The sequence below is a fragment of the Haliotis asinina genome, chromosome 3, assembly GCF_037392515.1.
Source record: "Haliotis asinina isolate JCU_RB_2024 chromosome 3, JCU_Hal_asi_v2, whole genome shotgun sequence".
NCBI lineage: Eukaryota > Metazoa > Mollusca > Gastropoda > Lepetellida > Haliotidae > Haliotis > Haliotis asinina.
The window spans coordinates 22623838-22643722 of NC_090282.1; the positions used below are offsets into that span (position 1 = coordinate 22623838).

The 19885-nt window shown below is 39.8% G+C and overlaps 1 protein-coding gene and 1 pseudogene across 1 annotated transcript; one reads left to right on the forward strand and one right to left on the reverse strand.

Moving 5' to 3' along the window:
* LOC137278762 (uncharacterized) lies at window positions 1-2781 on the reverse strand (annotated as a pseudogene).
* A 2973-nt stretch (window positions 2782-5754) lies between these two features.
* LOC137276672 (uncharacterized) lies at window positions 5755-11191 on the forward strand. Its single transcript, XM_067808288.1, has 5 exons — window positions 5755-5885; window positions 7059-8300; window positions 8764-8960; window positions 10101-10501; window positions 10991-11191. Exons 1-5 carry the CDS (start codon window positions 5807-5809, stop codon window positions 11172-11174), a joined length of 2103 nt encoding a protein of 700 aa, XP_067664389.1. The 5' UTR covers window positions 5755-5806; the 3' UTR covers window positions 11175-11191.
* Window positions 11192-19885: the final 8694 nt, after the last annotated feature.

Sequence of the window (19885 nt, forward strand, 5' to 3'; positions counted from 1 at the left end):
CTACTGTTTAGTGTTGAGGCATCCACTTTGTCATTGTGATGAAAAGTCCATGAGTGTACAGAAGCTGACGTCACATGTGAGCTACATGTTGTCATGGTGATGGGGCACTTCGAAGACGTCGAAGTAGAAACGTGTTACCTTGTTAACATGTCCAATGATGTGCGTGGAATGGTTGGCTTCACACCTGTATCAACAAAGGATATTACTTATATAGAACTCTCTATGGTGGAAAAAACGAGCATGTCATCATAAAATCTACTCACAGTTATGTACTTTGGTATATCTCCCATTCTCTTAGCGTGTATTCGTTTCGTTATTACATATTGTTGATACGGGTTTACCTGTTGAGTATAACTGACACGTGTGTGGAATTTCCACTTTTGATGTAGCAATTGTCCACCAGCAGTTTCACATCGGCATCAGCACTGGTATCTACCTGGACGTAGACACTTGACCAAAGATCGACCTCGACTAGTCTCCCCTTCATTTCGTTTGTGTAAGCAGCATCTGTAAAAAAACTTTTTTTGCTTGTTGCCTGAACGGTGACCATGGACTTTTCAACGGGAACGAACCCTTTGACATCGGTTTCGTGTTTTTTGAGGACACACTGCAAGTTGTAGCGCCACCTTGCACCGTCCACTAGATTTGTCAGAGCGTCTATCTCGTATTCAATCAGATAGTTGTTGAAAGTCACTGTATTGTTTTTATCCTGAAACAGAAGATCCATTAGTCCATTTATCTTGACAAGGCATTACTAGCAGTTCCCGAATTGTGTTTAAAGTTGTTTGATTGTGTTTTAAAACATACAAGGCCTCTGTTAAACTCCATGTAGGAGGACAAAAAGGATAAGTGTGATACAATAATTGTAAGAGACATTAAAACGAGGACATCATACTTCGACAATTGTGTTGCAGTCCTTGTAGGAGACATTTAAGATAAGGACATCTCCCTCCAGGACTCCAGGACAGAAGGCGTTCGACATGAAGATGTTCTTCTTAACAGAGGTCGGGAATACAGTGGCGATGTCTTGAGTATCTACTGTGACTACCCAGTTGTCTTGAGTACAAGTTAAGTTAACCGAGTGTTCCAGAGATACTGAAACATGTACAGGTACTGCAGCTAGAGCAGTTTAAGAATTAAGGTGACGTTTAAGACATGATAAAGCACAAAAACTTTGAACCTGACCAAAATATTGTTAAAACATGTAATATGGATAAGATTACATCTACATTCTAATCTGATCCAACCTCGTTAAAAAAACACTTCAATGTTTGGTTCTTTGTTGGTTTATATGCAGCTAAGATTAATGCTTTTCCATTAACCCACGCACATTGTTTCCAGTGTTTACACAGCTTTCAATGATTCCATGCATCTCGGGAACCGGAGACAGGGTAGAAGCTAGCTATGGCGAACGTCTGTGAATCTGTTGACCGATCTGACCAGTTTTCATTGACGTTTATATAAAATGTGCACTCTGATCTTGTGATGAGAGTGACCTGTCGTTTGTACGTCTTGGAATTGTTCTGGATGTCGGGTATTACATACTCAGTGCCACCAGCTTCTATTGATCGCAGCAAACGCCTGGTACTCAGTTGTGCCGGCTATTTGTAAGACAAGTACTGGATGAGAGCTTCTGATGTATACAGCAAATGTTTTATTGAAGTAGTTGTCATAAACCTCCGCTTCATTAAAAAGATAGACCCGACACTTGTGAATGTGTCAATGGTGATTTTGGTAACATTGTACACTGCTGTATTTCGAATGCTGTATTGATCAGTTCCAGGAACCACTGGCACAATGATCGATGCCCCCCTCCCCCCTATTGGGGGCACCTGACTCATAGCCCCATCACCTTTTTGTCCAGGATAGGCAAATACAGGAGAGCTTGAAAACACTGCAACTGAATGACTGCTCTCTTCAGAGGTCCCTCCCAGATCACATGCGTTGGCAATACTATCTTTTGCTGCTATCTGGAGCAACTCTCCTTGTTGCAGGGCAGTATTAAACTTGTTCCCTGCTTGTAATCATCACCCCTGTAAGGGTATGAACAGGTGGAGTTAAGATGAACAGTAACGTTTGTCAAGTTATGGACTGACATCACTCCAAGCAAGGCGTCGTTGGGCACTGAGGGTAGGGTGTACTTGGTAGACAGAGACTTCGAAGGAAGGACCGTAAATGCATCGACAAGACCCTAGTCGAAATGAATGAAATCGCTGCATCACAGTAAGACTGACTTCCGTTGTGCACATAAGCCCTACTGCACGTTTGTCCTCCACATCAGCACCCATGGTCAATATTCTGTTTGTCGGAAGGTGGAACTGTGTGACACTGTTGTTCCCAAGCAGCTGGACATCATACTCTGCACCGTCGACGTCTGTCACATTGCACTCGCCTTCTCTTGTGCGTGTTATGTATAGATAAAAAGCCGTTGTCCCTTGTTGATTTGGATAAATAAACGGGCAAAGTTAAACCGGTAGCCTTGGTACACTGTAGAACCTGATTGATGAAAAAAAGAAATGAAAGTTCAGAAAGTTCAGAAATGAATCCCACTACACCATGTACCTTATCATATTTTGTCGCCGCTCGACCAATATTCGTGTAGATACTGTTGCAGAGGCGACCTTATTTGCTTTGTATCAGCATACCAGGATGCCGACTCACTGTAGTATTTGGCATTGAATATGTGCAGAATGACGTGTGACCCTGAAGACGGTATATGGTTTTCCTCTGTAATGACAACGCTACATCGTCTATTCCCTGTGTTTTGAGGTATTTCAACATTTTAACTTTTACAGGTTTAAAATCTAGAAAGAACATAAAACTGACCAGCAGACCGAAGTGTTAAAATCATAAACTGGAGCATTTTATTATTAAAGATTTGAAGAAAATCCTTTGCGATACTATGATTAATACAACTATATATTATGATATTATGGTTTCTGTTTACAATTCTCACCCGCAACTGAGCTTGTGATGTAGAGCACCCATGGCTATTGCTAGGAACCCCGTGCAGTGAATGTGACACTGTGTGCCTAGCAGAGCTATGTATAACTGTAGATGAGGGATCACATGCATGTCATCGCGCATGTCTGGGTTACAGGTCCAACTCAGTTTCCTCAAATGCAGATCGCTAACAGTACGAATATCTGTTCCACCCACGAATTTATACGGTAGGAAAGTGATGAGAGAATTCAGGAAACCTACAACGTTGACTGGATACTTGGACACCTATGATTAACTTTGAAATGAAGATCACACGGTTCTATTTGTTCGTGATTGTACACGAAAAGTAAATCCACTTAACACACAGAGAAGAAGACAATAACATATGTTGACTGCATATACAAAGCAGAACAACGAACATTTTGTCAGTCATATAAAAAAACACAGATCCATAGCCGAATGTACTGCATGTCGTAACCGCTTTTCTGACTGGCATTCTGGAAGTTGGGTAGATGAAGAATGAGCACTAGTTTTATGGATATACTACGTCTTTATTCTATGTATAACACCATGTCGAAATGTGGCCGATACAGAATAAAGAAGTTGCATATCCATAAAAAAGTCCTCATTATTCACTACTGCGCAGATGTATCTTTAAAGCATTTAACTCATTGATTACATCAATTACACATTTGATGACACAACAGGAAGGCAAACTGACAGTTGTTACCTGTTGATTACCAAACCGGAAGTCTCAAACAGGAGGTCAGTCCTTAATAGAGAACTGTGCAAAACAAACAACAATGAAATGTGTTTTTACCAATTCTATTCAGGTATCCAACGAAAACATTTTCAATACAGTGGTACCACTAGTATGGTTGTTCAAACGTGTTTGGCAATACATCTTCAGAGGTATCGTTCGCTGCTGTATCAGTCTGAATTGAATTCAGCTCAATTGTTTCGTGAGACAATCACGAATGATTTTATTTTCCTAAAACGGTTTGTTATTGTTCTCAATATTACTTTTATGGATATGTTTTGTAAGAGAAATTTTCTAATGGCTGTGGAAATGTGTATAAGTGATAATTGTATTATAAAGTTTCCAACTCAAAATGTTTCAGTAAATATGTATCACTATGGCAGTACAAAACTGTTTGGCAGTACCAGAGGTAATATAATACCAGAACAGTGATGTATTAAGTAATCCAAGTCGGAAGAAAGGGTAAACAGAGAGTATCCAATTAATGATCTTCCGCATACAATGCTGGTCTCGTGGCGTGAGCTGTAATATGAGATGAGATCAATAGTTCGTCCCTCATGTACCTAACACGAGGATGCTACAAAATATTACACAGACGCAGATAATTCTGGAACAAAGTTCTTTGAATTCATTTCCAAATTCTGACATACTTTCTGCATCAGAGATGGGTTCTAGTACATTTCAGCACTGTATCTAAATAGAGTGAAAATAGTCTAAATATAACACACAGCTGCTTCTACAGGAACACTGTATAACAGGGAAACATTGTTGCACAGGACGTATATTAAACTGCATCATATCATAACGTAATTAAAAAGGTAACCTTGTTGGTTGTATGTTAAACCAAGTCGTGAATATACCGATACGTTATTGAGATGTTATACATGTCTGTATCAGTAGTTAATGTGCTGTTATAGGCAGTAAACTAATGGTCTTAACTATCATTGGCATCTCTTATATCCATGGTAGAATTTGACCGCTTATTGGATATGCCTCTGCTGCCGAATTTTGGATGCACATCAGAATGGTTACAATGAGCGAAATAGATATGGTGCTCATAGTATCAGCTTACATATGGCGGTTGAGTTTTAAAGGAGTGTGTCGCGGAGTGTGTAATAGCGTCAAACATGGGGTCAAATCTCAGCAAAATACATTGGTGTCGTGCTTTTTACTGTCTCTCCTTATTTGTGGCGAAAGGTAGCGTGCCACCGTATGAATGCATAATAATTATGCTTAAAATCCTTCTTAAATAGAAAACAGAATCTGAATCTGAAATGAAGCTCTAAGTCATTCGTGACCCACACGTGCTATTCAATTACAAGTCGAATAGCGCACAGTGCAAATGTGAGAGGATTTCATACTGGCGCTTTTAGACTCAAAAACGACTTCAAACTAGAACGACAATTCTATTTCTGTTTAATTTCAACAGTAAGAAGGCACTCGAAGGACTCGAAAATTGCAGCGATGAAAGGATTCTAAACTGTTTTAAAAAATAAAGATAACAGTGTCATTGATGATTTGTTGAAAACACATTCTAATGTCAATATTGCCAGCAGTTCACCGTACTGTTTCGTAGAGATGGTTCTAAATACTAATCGCAACAGGGATTTGTAGCCTGAATAGACAAGTAATATAACATTTTATTTCAGCTGCAAGAAGTCTCCAAAACGATGCAAAAAATGGATTTTAAATATATTACAGACAGAAGAATCATTGTGATTTTGTGTATGCCGTGTTTACCGATTGTCCGAACAGGCATGTAAACTTACTGCCATAACCGTGGTGGCATTTTAAAATGAATGAAAATGAAGGACATCACAGACGTCAGACTATGTGAAAAGAAATATGAGCACAATGTTTCTGAAGATTAAAGATGATTAGTTATATAATTGTTTTGAAGGTCCAAGTTGTTTATTATTACACTGGAAAAAATACCAGAAAGAGCACATAAAATCCCCTATGCAAGCCCTATGGTATTTGTAGTACCGGGGATTGCAGTTATGAAAATAACACTGTCTTCTAAATGGTCTGATTGTTATTTCGTCTTATCTATGGTCAGGTAGATAGGTTTTAGCCACGGGACCATCTGCAGAATGTCACAATATGGAGCCTATCATTTTCAGGGCAACCATGGGTGTCAAAGGCTTACTGTTACTGATTATCCTAGCTGGGATGGCTTCAGGTAGGTTTTAACTTGGAATGAAGTATATGATTATTGTCATTATGTCCTTCATAGAGTGATCGCTTACTAAATTAATAATGTATATTCACTAACCCACTATTTCTGTAAGGGACCGATAACCCCCTAATCTTCAAATTATTCACAGCTGGAATGTCCACACTGACAATCACGCTGTTTAGATGTTTCAATTTGCTTTGTAACTGCCATATGCAATGAAATACTGGAAAGCGTATTCAGTAACAGTAAAATGTTATAAGTGAATCATTTATAAGGCATATCAAAATTAGTGAAGAATTTTTTTAAAAAGGCATATTAATCGTCAATATTAATGTTATCACGTGACCTGGCCCGAGTTTGCGTTCTCGATGGCATCGGCAGCCAAAAACACCGACGAACAGGTTGAATGTTCGCTTAATGGTCTTACACACGTTCGTCCATACCAATATGAGCGTATGGTTAGTCAAAATAATCATATCAGCACTGAAGAAAGCCAGCAAAGAAAGTGATGAAGTTACATCGCAAGGTTTTATTAAAGTCGCATGTTTTGTTTCAAGTCCAAAGGCACCAAACGTGCCGATTAGACAAGTCTAGACACAATTAACACGCGGTATGTTCACGTGTCTTTTGGATTCAATCGCTTCTACAGGCATGTGGGCAGATCATTTTATATTTACTACCTGTAAATACCTGTGATGATCTGGCTTAAAACCCATGTTTGGTTAGAGGCGACTATCTGGGTCGGGTGGCGACAGTCATTGACACGGTTGGAACTTGTAATCGCATCTGAGTTAGGTACATCGATGCTCATGATGCTGATCATGGGATTGTCTGGTCTGGAGCCGATTATTTACAGAACACTGTCATATAGCTGGAGTATTAATAGCATAGGAATTTATGTACTTGTAACTATATTCACTTACATCTTATAACGAAAGTACTGAGTGATAGGTTCACTGACAGTACGTGACAACCGTTCACTTAATGATTGACGAATCCTTATGCTTTATTGAAGTATAACTTGAAAGCGCGATGAGAAAACGTACTAAATCCTGGTAGTTGCGATGTAGCAACTTGGAGTCAATTCAGCCAGTCAGAATACATAAAGTTACAATGACAAAATGAAAATGATAATCTTGAAGAACGCACCATTTCCTGTTTTGTTTTCGTCTCCAGCTAAGCCTCGATACTCAGGAAGAAAATTTGTTGCATCGGTGTTCCCTGTATCGGGTACAGTTGCTGGTGTCCTCTTCATTACCCATGCACGGCCAGGAACCTGCACCGTCATCGACGTGGACGGCACTGCACATACTGTTCAGCTTCACAACAACGTCACGGTAACGAAGTTCAATCTTCAAGCAGAATTCGTAAGACTTGGAGCGTATACCCAAATGCGTGCTGTAGAGGTTGAATGTTCTACTGACTCCCAGCTATATCTACTTCTCCGGGGACATACCACAGGAGGTTCCGAAGCCTTTCCAGTACTGCCCGTGGAGTCACTGTCTGCAAGATACATAGTGCCTTCTGTGCAAAACAACGCACTGCTGGGCGTGGTCGCTGTCTCTGACAATACAACTGTTACTATTCAACTTAATGCTTCGCAGAATTGCGCTCTCACGTTCCGGGGCATAACATACACGCGGCGAAGCCAGTTTACCGTGGTCTTGCAGAAGAGAGTAGTTCTCCAGCTAGCTCCTTCTGAAATCAGACCACAGACGCACTGTGATTTCGGAGGATCAGTAGTTCAGAGTAGCAGACCTGTAGCCGTCTTTTCAGGATCTCCATTGTTGAACTTTCCACAAGATACTGATAATACTGATGCTGTCATGAGTCAAATACCTCCAATTGAAACTTGGGGTAAAACGTTTTTCGTTCGGCCGATAGGATATAGGGAAAGCAGTGTATTACGTGTGTTGGCCGCCTACAACCATACAGTTGTTGTGGTCGATTCTGGAGCCTATGGAGTCCGAACGACACAGCTAGATGAAGGCCAGTTTCATGACACACCTTACGTGCGAGCATTTGATCTCTATTACATCAACAGCTCAGAGCCCATACTGGTCCTGCAAATGGTTGGGGTAGATAAACAATACAGCGCTTACACATCCATACTTCCTTCGCTTGATACCTATGGTATTGAGTATGTTATACCTGACATTCAGACATCAGAGATGGCATATGGGTGTCATGTCTCAGTTGACACCAGTCCCTCCTGCACGTCAAGCATCAACATTGATACTACTTGGACAGCGTTTTCACGTCATTCCCATCGCCTCTCAACCGCCGACATCATTGCTCCCCATAACACCACTGTGATAAAAAGCAACGACTCCGCATGTCCATTTGCTGTACATATATCAGGTTATGGCTTCCGGGAAATGTTTGGATTTTTTGCTATGACGGATATTCAGGATACACGTAAGTAGCAAGGCTATATGATAAAAATAGTTCAAATATCTCCGCGTTCTGCGTATTCAGGGAAACCTGTTATTCAGTACTGTGTGGCTGGATGATAAAACTTGAGAGCAATAACCTCTTTATGGACAGAAAGTCCTAGTACAATTTGTCAAGAAGACACGATTGCCTAACGAACGGTTTCGATTACATTGTGAAAAATTCTTTATGTTTTCCTATGTGTCAGTAGCATTGTTTTCCAATCCTTCTTGATTAAAAAGTATAGTAATTTTGAATATTTCCTCATTAACCTTTCCCGTGAAATCAATGATCATGAAATCAATCGAGGGATTGCCTGGTACAGACTCCACTCTTTACAGACTACTTTCTGCCGTCAAATAGCTGTAATATTGCTGAGTGTGAAATTTAACAACTAAAGAAAATCTCACTGACCTCTGAGTGGTAACTGCGTATGTTATATCCACAGTTGTATCAGACTCGCTGAATATGGCGTGCACACCAGAACGTTGGTTTGTTACACTGGACACTAAAAAGTTAGCCTTGGGCCACCCGGTGCCGGTTCATAAGAATATCTTCATGTCCAACACATACTGTCCTGGTATCCTTGACGGCGATGTCCTTGTCTTCAACTATTCCTACAACGACTGCAACACAGAGATTACGGTACGGATTAAACTAAAAAGTAATGGAGGTGTAAAGCAGGCACGGGTAGTCTTATGTGTGCGTTTGCGTGCGTCCATATTTGCATGCGTGCGTGTTAATTAGCATCACTGTATTTTTTCCTTATCGCCCCCTGTGAAACATGCACAGACGGATGAATTGCAGTAGGATAAAATAATGACAATATTTATGGTTATACAGATGCATTTATTCTGTGAAAGGCGACGTTTGGACATTGATTCTAGTGTCGTTGTCAAGCAAATGATGCAATAAGCCTTGCTTGACAACGACACTAGAATCAGTGTCAAAATGTCGCCTTTGACACAACAAAAATAAAAAATAAAAAATGCCATCATCCTTCATCAAGTGAACTTCTAAAATACCAATCAAAGAAGTCAACAAACAAACAACAATTACACCATGTGTTCCTGAGTGTATCCTGGCGCCTATCCCAAACAGTCATTGTTAACATGAAGAAACGTGAAAACATAATGGTACAAATCAAAATACAGAGCACCACCAGTACACCTGTCAGAGGGGTGCACAATGCCCTTGGTCCAGACTACCACTTAGGTGTGCCATAAAACATCTTTGCAAATATTAATGTTAGCGTATCCATGAATGTAACCATTATCATGATAGGGAAGCCAAGTGCTGGCAACATTAACACAGTACAATTGTCTCTGCACGATTATCGTGAAGACTGTTTTCGTGCACAGAAATCTTTTAACATAAGTAGAAATGTGTCGGTGTTGCTTTAGCGTTGTTTTGATGACATTATTTTTATCTTTTCAATTCAGTGGTGGTATGGCTCTCTCAAAATCAAAATCAAATCTTGTCTTAACAAAATCATTTTGATTGCAAGTAAAATGTCTGGGGTGTCTGTTTCGTATTTACCATCTGTGTTTAATCCCGTGTTTCTAATAACGGTCGGAGAATTGTACCTGATTCTAACCATGTTAATATTTTCTGAATATGATAACTTACCTTCAGGTGACCTATCGATTAGCGTGTATGTCCTTCTGAATATTTAATTATATGACCACTTTCCAATGTAAAAAGAATTCCCTTGGGGTAATACAGCGTTGTCATTGCCACTGTCATTTTCATTGTCATCCATGCAAAAGTTACACTTTGTTTCAGACAAGCAGCTCATTGATGACATTCAGCAATTACCTGACCGAGTATGAAAGAGATCCTGAAACTGATCTGATGTCCGGTTCCAAATGGCGTTACAACATCTACTGTGACCTTCCCGTTCGTGAAACTGACGTTATTGACTTCGTCCCCATCAATCCAATTGTGCCTACTGTACAGACAACTGGAAGTGTCGATACACACGAAGTAGTTATTACGTTTTACAGTGACAGCTCTTTTGATAATGAAATAATAGGAAATCCTTTGAAGGTTGATCTCGTCTCAAGTGTCTATGTTCAAGTTGCGATGAAGGACGTCCCTGACGCCAAACTTCTGCTGGACAACTGTTACGTCAGTGGCATCGAGGGGGCAGACAATTCGACAGCTGTACGACTTCTTCAGAACAGGTCAGTATTTCCCCTTGACAACAGTGGGACGGTGGTTGTCAGCTGCCCCTTCATACACGTATCGCTAAGTCGAGACATACTGGCGTACAAAAGAACGTACACACATGGTGTTTTAGTATTAGTTTAGAGAACGAAACGTACATATATTTATTATACAGAAAACCAGGATTCTAAATAAGCAGCATACATGCATTTAATGCGGATTGTCTTATTGAATCATTGATAAACTAATTCGCTTTAAGGTTATGTTACTAAAATATCAGTTAACAGCATTTCGATCAAAAACAAGAGATTTATTGTAAGTTTCAACAAACGACACAATTACAAGCAAACATTCAACTTTTCATAGTTTGTCTTCACAAGTGAAATCAAGTGCAAACTTCCAACACAATTATGACAACTGCGTCTGTGATTTGCCAACGCCATAGCCTGACAAATTCTTCTTGAGCAATTTACAAAATGTTTAACAAAATGTTTCTTCTCTTTCAGGTGTGAAGCGAATAACTTCACCCATATCATAGGTCGTGTCGACAAGCTAACCCGCTTCTACTTCGATGTTTCTCAGTTGAAGAATCACTATGACAACATCTACGTCACATGTGACGTCACTTTCTGTCCACTCACAGACTTTTCTGAGAAATGTCAAAATGGATGCCAGATGAAATCGCATTAATAAAGAATCATATCACACTTTAATAACTCGTCATATTTTCTTTTGCAGTAGTACTGTATCTGATGGTTTAAGGCACCCGTGGCGAGCCACCTCCTCGTGGTGGGTGCTGGGTAATGCTAAGAGCTCGCCGACGCCCCCGTAGTGGACCCGGGGGGATATTTGGTCCACCAACCCGTTTGCCGTGGGTTGCGGTCCTAGGTCGGCGGAGGAAGGGATCCTGGTGGTTGAGGGCAATATGGGCTTGCAAATGTGTTCCTATTGCTCAATACACCACTTTGGCCCTGACTTCGCTTAAACGGGTGGTCGAATGGGCCCGGTTCGACCAATCGACTGGTCATGCCAAGCCCTGTGCATGGAGTATGTATATCATTGCACAAATTCTATTTGAATTTTTACTTTCGGTCTTGGCCTATTCATTTAGCTTTTCTGATTTTAAAATGCATTTTTGAAGTTCTGAACTTTTGCCTAGAGTCTTATGCCCAGAAGGCGATGGCTCATGGGCCAATCTGGTAAATTAATTATTTCTAATTCTTCTGCTGGAGTATATCATCCGGGTATCCTTGGTGCTGCAAGCTGGAGGCGCGCTTGCTTTAGCATGGTCCTTGTGATACTCCGTGGTGGGCGAGGAGCTCGGATGATGAACCATATTATACTTACCATGGCTTATGAATCTCCAACAAAAAAAACCAAAAAAAAACGTCCACTTGATATTGACCCTGTTGATACTGACCATAGACCGTCTGCATCGACTGAGTATTGGCCATGTTTCATTGTGATTGAGACTCCTGACAAGACACCTTTGAAGTTGAACCCCTTTACTGTATCCAAAGGTATTCAATGCTTTGCTGGGGATGTGAAGACCATAAGGCGCTTACGTTCGGGTGCCCTGCTAGTCGAGTGCGGGAAAAAGCAGCAGGCAACAAATCTGATGAATATTAAATCTTTCGTGGGCGTTCCTGTCACGGTTTCTGCACGCAAAACCTTGAATACAAGTAAAGGTATCGTGAGAGATAGAGATCGATTGAGATCGATGACATGTCGGGCCTTGATATAGGATCTGAAATGAAGGATCAAGGTGTACTATATGTCAAGCGCTTTTCAACTCGCAGAAACAACGAAACCGTCAAAACAAATACGAATCTGTTTACTTTCTCATGTCCAAATGCTCCGAAATCAGTGAAGGCAGGCTACTGCAACATACAAGTTGATACCTACATCCCCAACCCGCTCAGGTGAGAAATATGGACACGGTGTAAATACTTGCACATTGTCTGTTGTGTGTGCTCACTGTGGTGAGAAGACACACACAACAGAAGATTGTGACAGTAATTATAAAAAATGCACCAATTGCTCAGGCGACCATTCGTCCTATTCTAAACAGTGTCCTATTTTTAAAGAGCAAATGGAGATCAATAAAATAAAATTCACTCATAATATTTCTTTTTCTGAGGCCAAAAAATTGGTCAAGAGATATGATCTTCCAGAAAGTTATGCTACTGTAACAAAAACATCATCGGGTTCTAACTTTAAAACAACATCAACCACAGGCTGCCAAACTACCTTGACTTGGGTAAATTGCGATTCTTTTGTACCCTGCTTTATCATCACAGACGGAGGAATCACTTCCTAGTACCTCAAGGTCTTCTTCTGATCACAAATCATCATCTCAGTCACACTCAAAGTCTCAATCGACAGCTGATAGTCAACAAACGGTGAAAAGTAAACCGAAGCCAATTCAATTGTTCATTAAATACGGGTCTCTTGAAGACATGGACGTTTCTGAAAACGTCCATTCTAGGGCACATAGCTTGTCGCCCTCCAAAAGAGTGCGGGGTAGATCCCCAATAAATCCCCCCAAAAGATGGTTTATTCCAATAATATTGTACAGTGGAACTGCAGAGGATTGAGGACTAATTTACATGAATTACAGCTATTAGTCCAAGATTTTACACCTTCAGCGATATGTCTCCATGAGACATATTTAAAACAAACAGATACATTTGACCTTCGTCAATTTAATGCATATCATTGTTTTGCACCTCCGGGTGATAGGGCTACTGGCGGATCATCCAGTTTAGTCAGACAAAACGTTATTCAAAGTCCTGTTTCACTTAATACTAATATGCAGGCTGTTGCAGTGAGAATTACTTTACATGTAGCATTTACGCTATGCTCTCTTTATATTTCGCCGTCTTCGACGTTTGCCAAAACTGATCTTCAAGCTCTATATGACCAACTCCCGAAGCCCTGTTTTATAATGGGAGATTTAAATGGCCACATCCCACTCTGGGGTAGTGTAACTACAAACACCAAAGGTAAGTTGTTGGAGGACTTTTGTTCTGACAATGAGTTATGTATTTATAATGATAGTTCTAGCACTTATTTACACCCTGGAACAGGGACTTATTCTGCTCTCGACTTGTCACTCACAAATTCAGAACTGCTAAATGAATTTGAATGGTCAGTCCACGATGGCCTCTGTGGAAGTGACCATTTTCCTACCATATTAAAAGCTGTAAGTCCATCTGATGTTCCTCCATCATCAAGGCGGAATTTTAAGAAGGCTAACTGGGCTTTATATGAAACACTGTGTGCTGAAAAACTAAAACCCTAACGTTTTGTTGACGTTTCCGATGCTATTAATTGCTTTTCTGAGGAATTGAACTCCATAGTTAATGAGTGTATACCAAATTCCTCTGCAGTTCCACATATTCGAAAACCATGGTTCAACGATGACTGCAGACAAGCTAGGAAGGCAAGGAAAACAGCAGAACATTATTTCCGTCGCCATCCTACGGTGCATAATTTAGATAATTTTTAAATTTTAAATGCTAAAGTACGGTGTACTTTTAAACAGAACAAACGCCAATCTTGGCAAAATTATGTATCTAAAATAAATTCTCGGACACCTATGTCCAAGGTATGGAACATGGTCCAAAAAAATAAAGGTAAAGGTACTAAATGTACTGTCCATCATCTTAAACATGGAGATCAACTACTTACTGATAAATCAGATGTTGCTGATAAACTGGGCGAAACTCTCGCTAAACATTCTTCCTCTTCGAATTATATGCCTAAATTTCAGCAATATAAAAAACAACAAGAAAAGAGAACTCTTAATTTCAACTGAGATAATGGGGAGGATTATAATGAAACATTTTCTATTCATGAGCTCCATACTGCTCTTGATCAAGCTTATGATACTGCTACAGGAGCTGATAACATACATTATCAACTCCTGAAACACTTACCGGAATCCTGTCTGGAAACTCTCCTAAGTATTTTGATGATATTTGGACATCGGGTAACTTTCCCCCTTCATGGCGTGACGCCATAGTAGTACCAATACCTAAACCTGGACGTGATCATACGGATCCATCCAATTATCGTCCGATTTCATTAACTAGCTGTGTTTGCAAGACCATGGAACGCATGATAAATAATCGACTTTGGTACTTGGAAACAAATAATCTCATAACAGATATACAGTGTGGTTTCCGTAAAAACAGAGGTACTGTCGACCACTTAGTGCGACTGGAATCATTTGTTAAAAACGCACTAACTAATAAACAACACGCTGTGTCTATCTTTTTTTATCTTGACAAAGCATATGACACAACCTGGAAATTTGGCATTTTGAGAGATTTACATGACTTTGGCTTGCGAGGTCGTTTGCCTGAATTTATTGCCAACTTTTTAAATGGCAGACAATTCCAGGTCCGCGTGGGTTCTACCCTGTCTGATCATTACAATCAGGATCAGGGTGTTCCACAAGGCAGTATTTTGTCTGTCACTCTAAAACTAACTGCATACATTTTTGTCGTAAATACAAACCATATAAAGACCCTGAACTGTCTCTAGATGGGACGCCCATTAAAGTTGTGAAGAAAGCCAAGTTCTTAGGTCTAATCTTTGATTCACATTTAACGTTTTTACCACATATTAAATCACTTAAAACTAGACGCCTGAAAGCTCTTGACCTGTTGAAAGTAGTTTCAAATTCTAAATGGGCAGGGGATCAAGGTACCCTTCTCCATCTAGATCGATCTCCCGTGCGTTCTAAACTTGATTATGGCTCCATCGTCTATGGTGGAGCCTGCTAAAGCTACTTAAAACTATTAGATACAGTCCATCATCAAGGTCTAAGACTTTGTCTTGGCTCCTTTAGAACTTCACCTGTTGACAGTCTGTATGTCGAGACTGATGAACCATCTGTTGTGCAGTGACGTATAAAATTAGCTTTACAGTATGTAACAAAACTATATTCAAATGAGTCAAACCTTGCATATAACTGTGTTTTCAATCATCTGTATGAGGATTTATACAATGAGAAATCTTCTCTTGTTCCGCCTCTTGGTTTAAGAATAAAACCACTTATTTCTGTGGCCAGCATTGAGCTGGAAAACATAGCTCCTTTCCGTCTTCTTTCTTCTCCTCCTTGGCAGTTGATTAGGCCACTAGTTGACCTAACATTAACGACATTTAAAAAATTAGAAACGAATCAATTACAGTATAAACAAGAATACAGTCAACTGAAACATAAATAAAGCAATTATAAGTCCTTATTTACAGATGGGTCCAAGGACGGTGGCGCTGTGGCTTGTGCCACTGTCATTGGATCCAGAACAATATCTTCTAGATTACCAGATAACAGTTCTATTTTTACAGCAGAAGCTAACGCAATATTAACAGCTCTTAAATATATTCAAAGACACCCTAAACGTGAACAATATGTAATCTATTCCGACTCTCTTTCTTGTCTTCGGGCTATTAAAAATATCTCTTGTAAACATCCACTTTTAATTGAAATTATTGAATTGTATAATAATCTTGCCACTGGTCAATACGACATCGTCTTTTCTTGGTTACCCAGCCATGTAGGCATTTCCGGTAACGCAATGGCCGATCTTGCTGCAAAGGCAGCACTCAACAAATCTGTGACACCACTTCTTATTCCATACTCTGATTATAAAGCTAGCATTAGAACTTACATCCGTGATCTGATGCAGAAGAAGTAGGACACCCAAGTAGGTATAAATACATTACATGAAATAAAACCGTATATTGATTACACCTACTTGGGCTGTCAGTCCAGATTTGAAGAGGTTGTTTTACGACGATGTCGTATTGGCCATACTAGATATACTCATGTGCACCTGTTAAAAGGTGAGGATCCTCCGTTTTGTATCCCTAGTGATGAGAGGGTCACTGTCAAACGTATTCTGCTTCTCCATCACAAGGGGTAAGTATTTCACAGTTAAAACAATGAAGGATCTTTTTACCAGCGTTAATTCACATTTAATTATTGTTTTTTAAAAAGAAGTTGATTTTTTGGTAGTTTGGATTAGTAACTTGGTGGTGGCTGTACCCTCAAAGGGGGTTGAAGTATTGTAAAATTATTGTCCTCCTGAGAGGGTACGTAAGTCCAAAAGCATTCACAGTAAATTTAAGTCTACCAGGATTTTAATTGTAGTATTCATGTGATTATAATTTCGGTTAACTTTTCGTACAATCGCCAGCAGATGAAGGGATGGTGTAAATCCAACCAGGGTCCATGTAGGTAGCAAAGGTACTGTAAGTCCCCATGGTTCCTAGTGTGGTGATCTACACTCAGGTGCCAAAATAAAGTTCACAAGATGGCCGCCACACCATTTCTAACCTGTATCTTGCACAACATTTTGAATCATTTTTTGTGAAAAAAATACAAACTGGCTTACCTTATATTGTCTCAGTATTTGGTAATGCATCCATTAGCTTGCATAACATGCCTCATTCTCTTTGGTAGACTGTTATACAGTGACTGTATGTAGGCTGGTGTCAGGGAGGTCCAAATGTTCAACACACAGTCAATTAAATCTTGCTTTGTTTTGATGAGATGCAAGTCTTTCTGAAGTTTGACTTTGATTGTTCTCCAAACGTTTTCTATAATATTACAGTCTGGTGATTGTGGTGGCCAACTCATGGTATTGATACCATTTCCCTGCTTCCAATTTGTTGTCTGCTTTGACACATGGACTGGGCAATTGTCCTCTTGAAAAATATAACCTCTCTCTTGTGGTACTTTTGCAATAACTGGCCAAAGATTACTGTCTAATATTTCTATATATTTTGTAGAGTTTATGTGACCATCAACTGGCACCAGTGTCCCTACACCGTCAAAACAAATGCACCCCCAAAACATCACACTAATCTGAGGGGGTTTCCTGTCATTGTAGATTCCAAGACACCTAGGTTTCCATTTTTCCTGATTAGTGCGCCAGACAAAAACCTTTCGGTCCTTACCTATAATGACTTGTGTTTCATCTGAAAAAATTACTTTCCACCAGTCTTGATTCACTTTCCAGTGCAGATGAGAACGTGCAAAAGCTCGTCTTTTAAACCTGTTTACTGCAGACACTGTTGTTTTCTTCTTTACAACCCTCCTAAAATATCCATTTTCATGTAAACGACGCTGTATTGTTCTCTTGGATAGCTGAACAGTGGCATTTTCATTAAAAAATGCTGAAATGTCACTTAAAGATTTCCTTCTGTTAATTTTCACAATCCTCATCAGTGAGCGCTCATGCCTTTCTGTTGACTTTCTCTTCCTTCCTCTTCTTTTAGGATTTTCCTTATCTTCTCCTTGTCTCACTTTCCTCAAATATTTACAGATGGTGAACCTGTTTATCCCTGTTATCTGTCCTATTTTGCAGCCACTTTTTCCTTCTTTGGATAGTCTTAATATCAATTCTTTCTGATACTCTGTCAAACATTTGCCTCTGGCCCCCATCTTGTTCTGAGCAGACGACTTCCTGTGACAGTGAGAGTTATTCCCCTTTGTTTACATTTCCTGACAGGTGAACACCAAGACATGCACCCTGTGAAATTTGATCCCCCACTTTTGCCTATGAGTTAAGAAATCTTATTTTGAATCAAGAGGTATACTCCATGACGCAATACAGCAACCATTTTGTGAACTCTATTATGGCACATGAGTGTACCTTCTGTTGTTGGCGATCTATAGTCTGTTTTTATATTGTATTGTCTTAATAGTGATATTAGTTTTAACTTTCCATGCTAGTTTTAATTGAAATTGTGATGTTCTAGTTGTTTTACTGTCCTTCGCTGACGGGTTTTTATAATGTATATATGTTCTTTTTCATAGTTTAATGTTCTCGCCACGACATGGCTGAGATATTGCCGATGTGACGCTAAATATTAACTCACTCACTCACTGATGGTTTAAATTACAGAATAAAGTATTTTAATGCATCACTAATAGACAAACTACTCATTGCATTCATCACGTTACCATGCAACCGAAGACCATCGTCTTAGGACCAAGTTCGTTTCTGAAATGCTATCTGGATCTGACAAAAGATTGGAATGTGAGTAAATTTAGTTTTAAGCCACATTCAGGAATATTCCAGCTATATGGCGGAGGTGTGTAAATAAATAAGTCTGGACCAGAAAATGCAGTGATCAACAGCATGAGCATCAACTTGGAAACGATGACATGTGTCGACCAAGTCAACGATCTTGACCACTCAATTCCGCATGAGTTACTGATGACGTATTCTAGCCCAGATGTATTGCATACCTAATAGAGACAGTACCTAACAACAATGTCATCACACTGAACATCAGTCTTCTAAACTATATAAATCCATTTATATTTAATATAAATAGTATACTCCCTGTGCATAATGTTGTGTTTTACTTGCAAGATCGCGGTGTTAGCATGCACACCGAAACGTCGACTGCATGGTACTAAAGAAATCACACCACAAAACGTGTTCCTCTTCGGGTGTAAACATGTAAACATGATCACTTCTCTATCCTAGTCACCGAACCTGACTACCTGGGCCCTTATTCTCGCAATGTTCGTAGCCCTAAGAATTCGAATGTTTCGAGAATAGCTATACTGACTGTTACCCCGTGCTTATTATTTGAGGAGACTAACACGATCGGGTGGTCAGGCTCACTGATTTGGTTGACACATGTCATCGTATCCTAATTGCGTAGATCGATGCTCGTGTTGTTGATCACTGGATTGTTTGGTCCAGACTCCATTATTTTCACAATCTACATAAAAAGTTGTGTAACTACGCACAGCTGTATTTGGTAGCAATTTTAATTTTATAAAGAATAGTTAGCAAGTAACGCTTATGTAAACTTCCATGTAGAGGTCAGACAACGTGAATCAGTGGAAAACATATCCCAGATGTACACTTCCACACACATGGGCCAAACTGGGGTCACCCCATTCTATATATTGTTCGCATGGGACATGCCACGTGTTCTGACTATGATGGGATTGACTGTGACCTCATCGGTTATCAAGATGCCACCTAGGACATTATATACTAACTTCTTCTAAAGCATCAGTGAAAATTTATATACGTTCACCTTGGATGTCTAGTGTAGAAAGTGATTAAGGGTTAAACAGCCTTTGCTGAAGTACAACTCGCATGGGTATTCCAATTTATAGACCGAACATCCTAGTTAGAACCAGTGTGCTTGTGGTAAGAGGTGACTAATGGGATTGGGTGGTCAGGCTCACTGACTTGGTAGACCACTTGTCTTTGTTGAGTGCGTCGGAAGAAAACTGTACTCACTCACTCAGGTGTAGAAAATGATTACAGGTTCGACAGAATTCACATTCAAATTTGGAGTTGATAATGAGTAAAGCCAACGCTGGGTGGTCAAAATCCTTGAGTTAATGTGTCGCC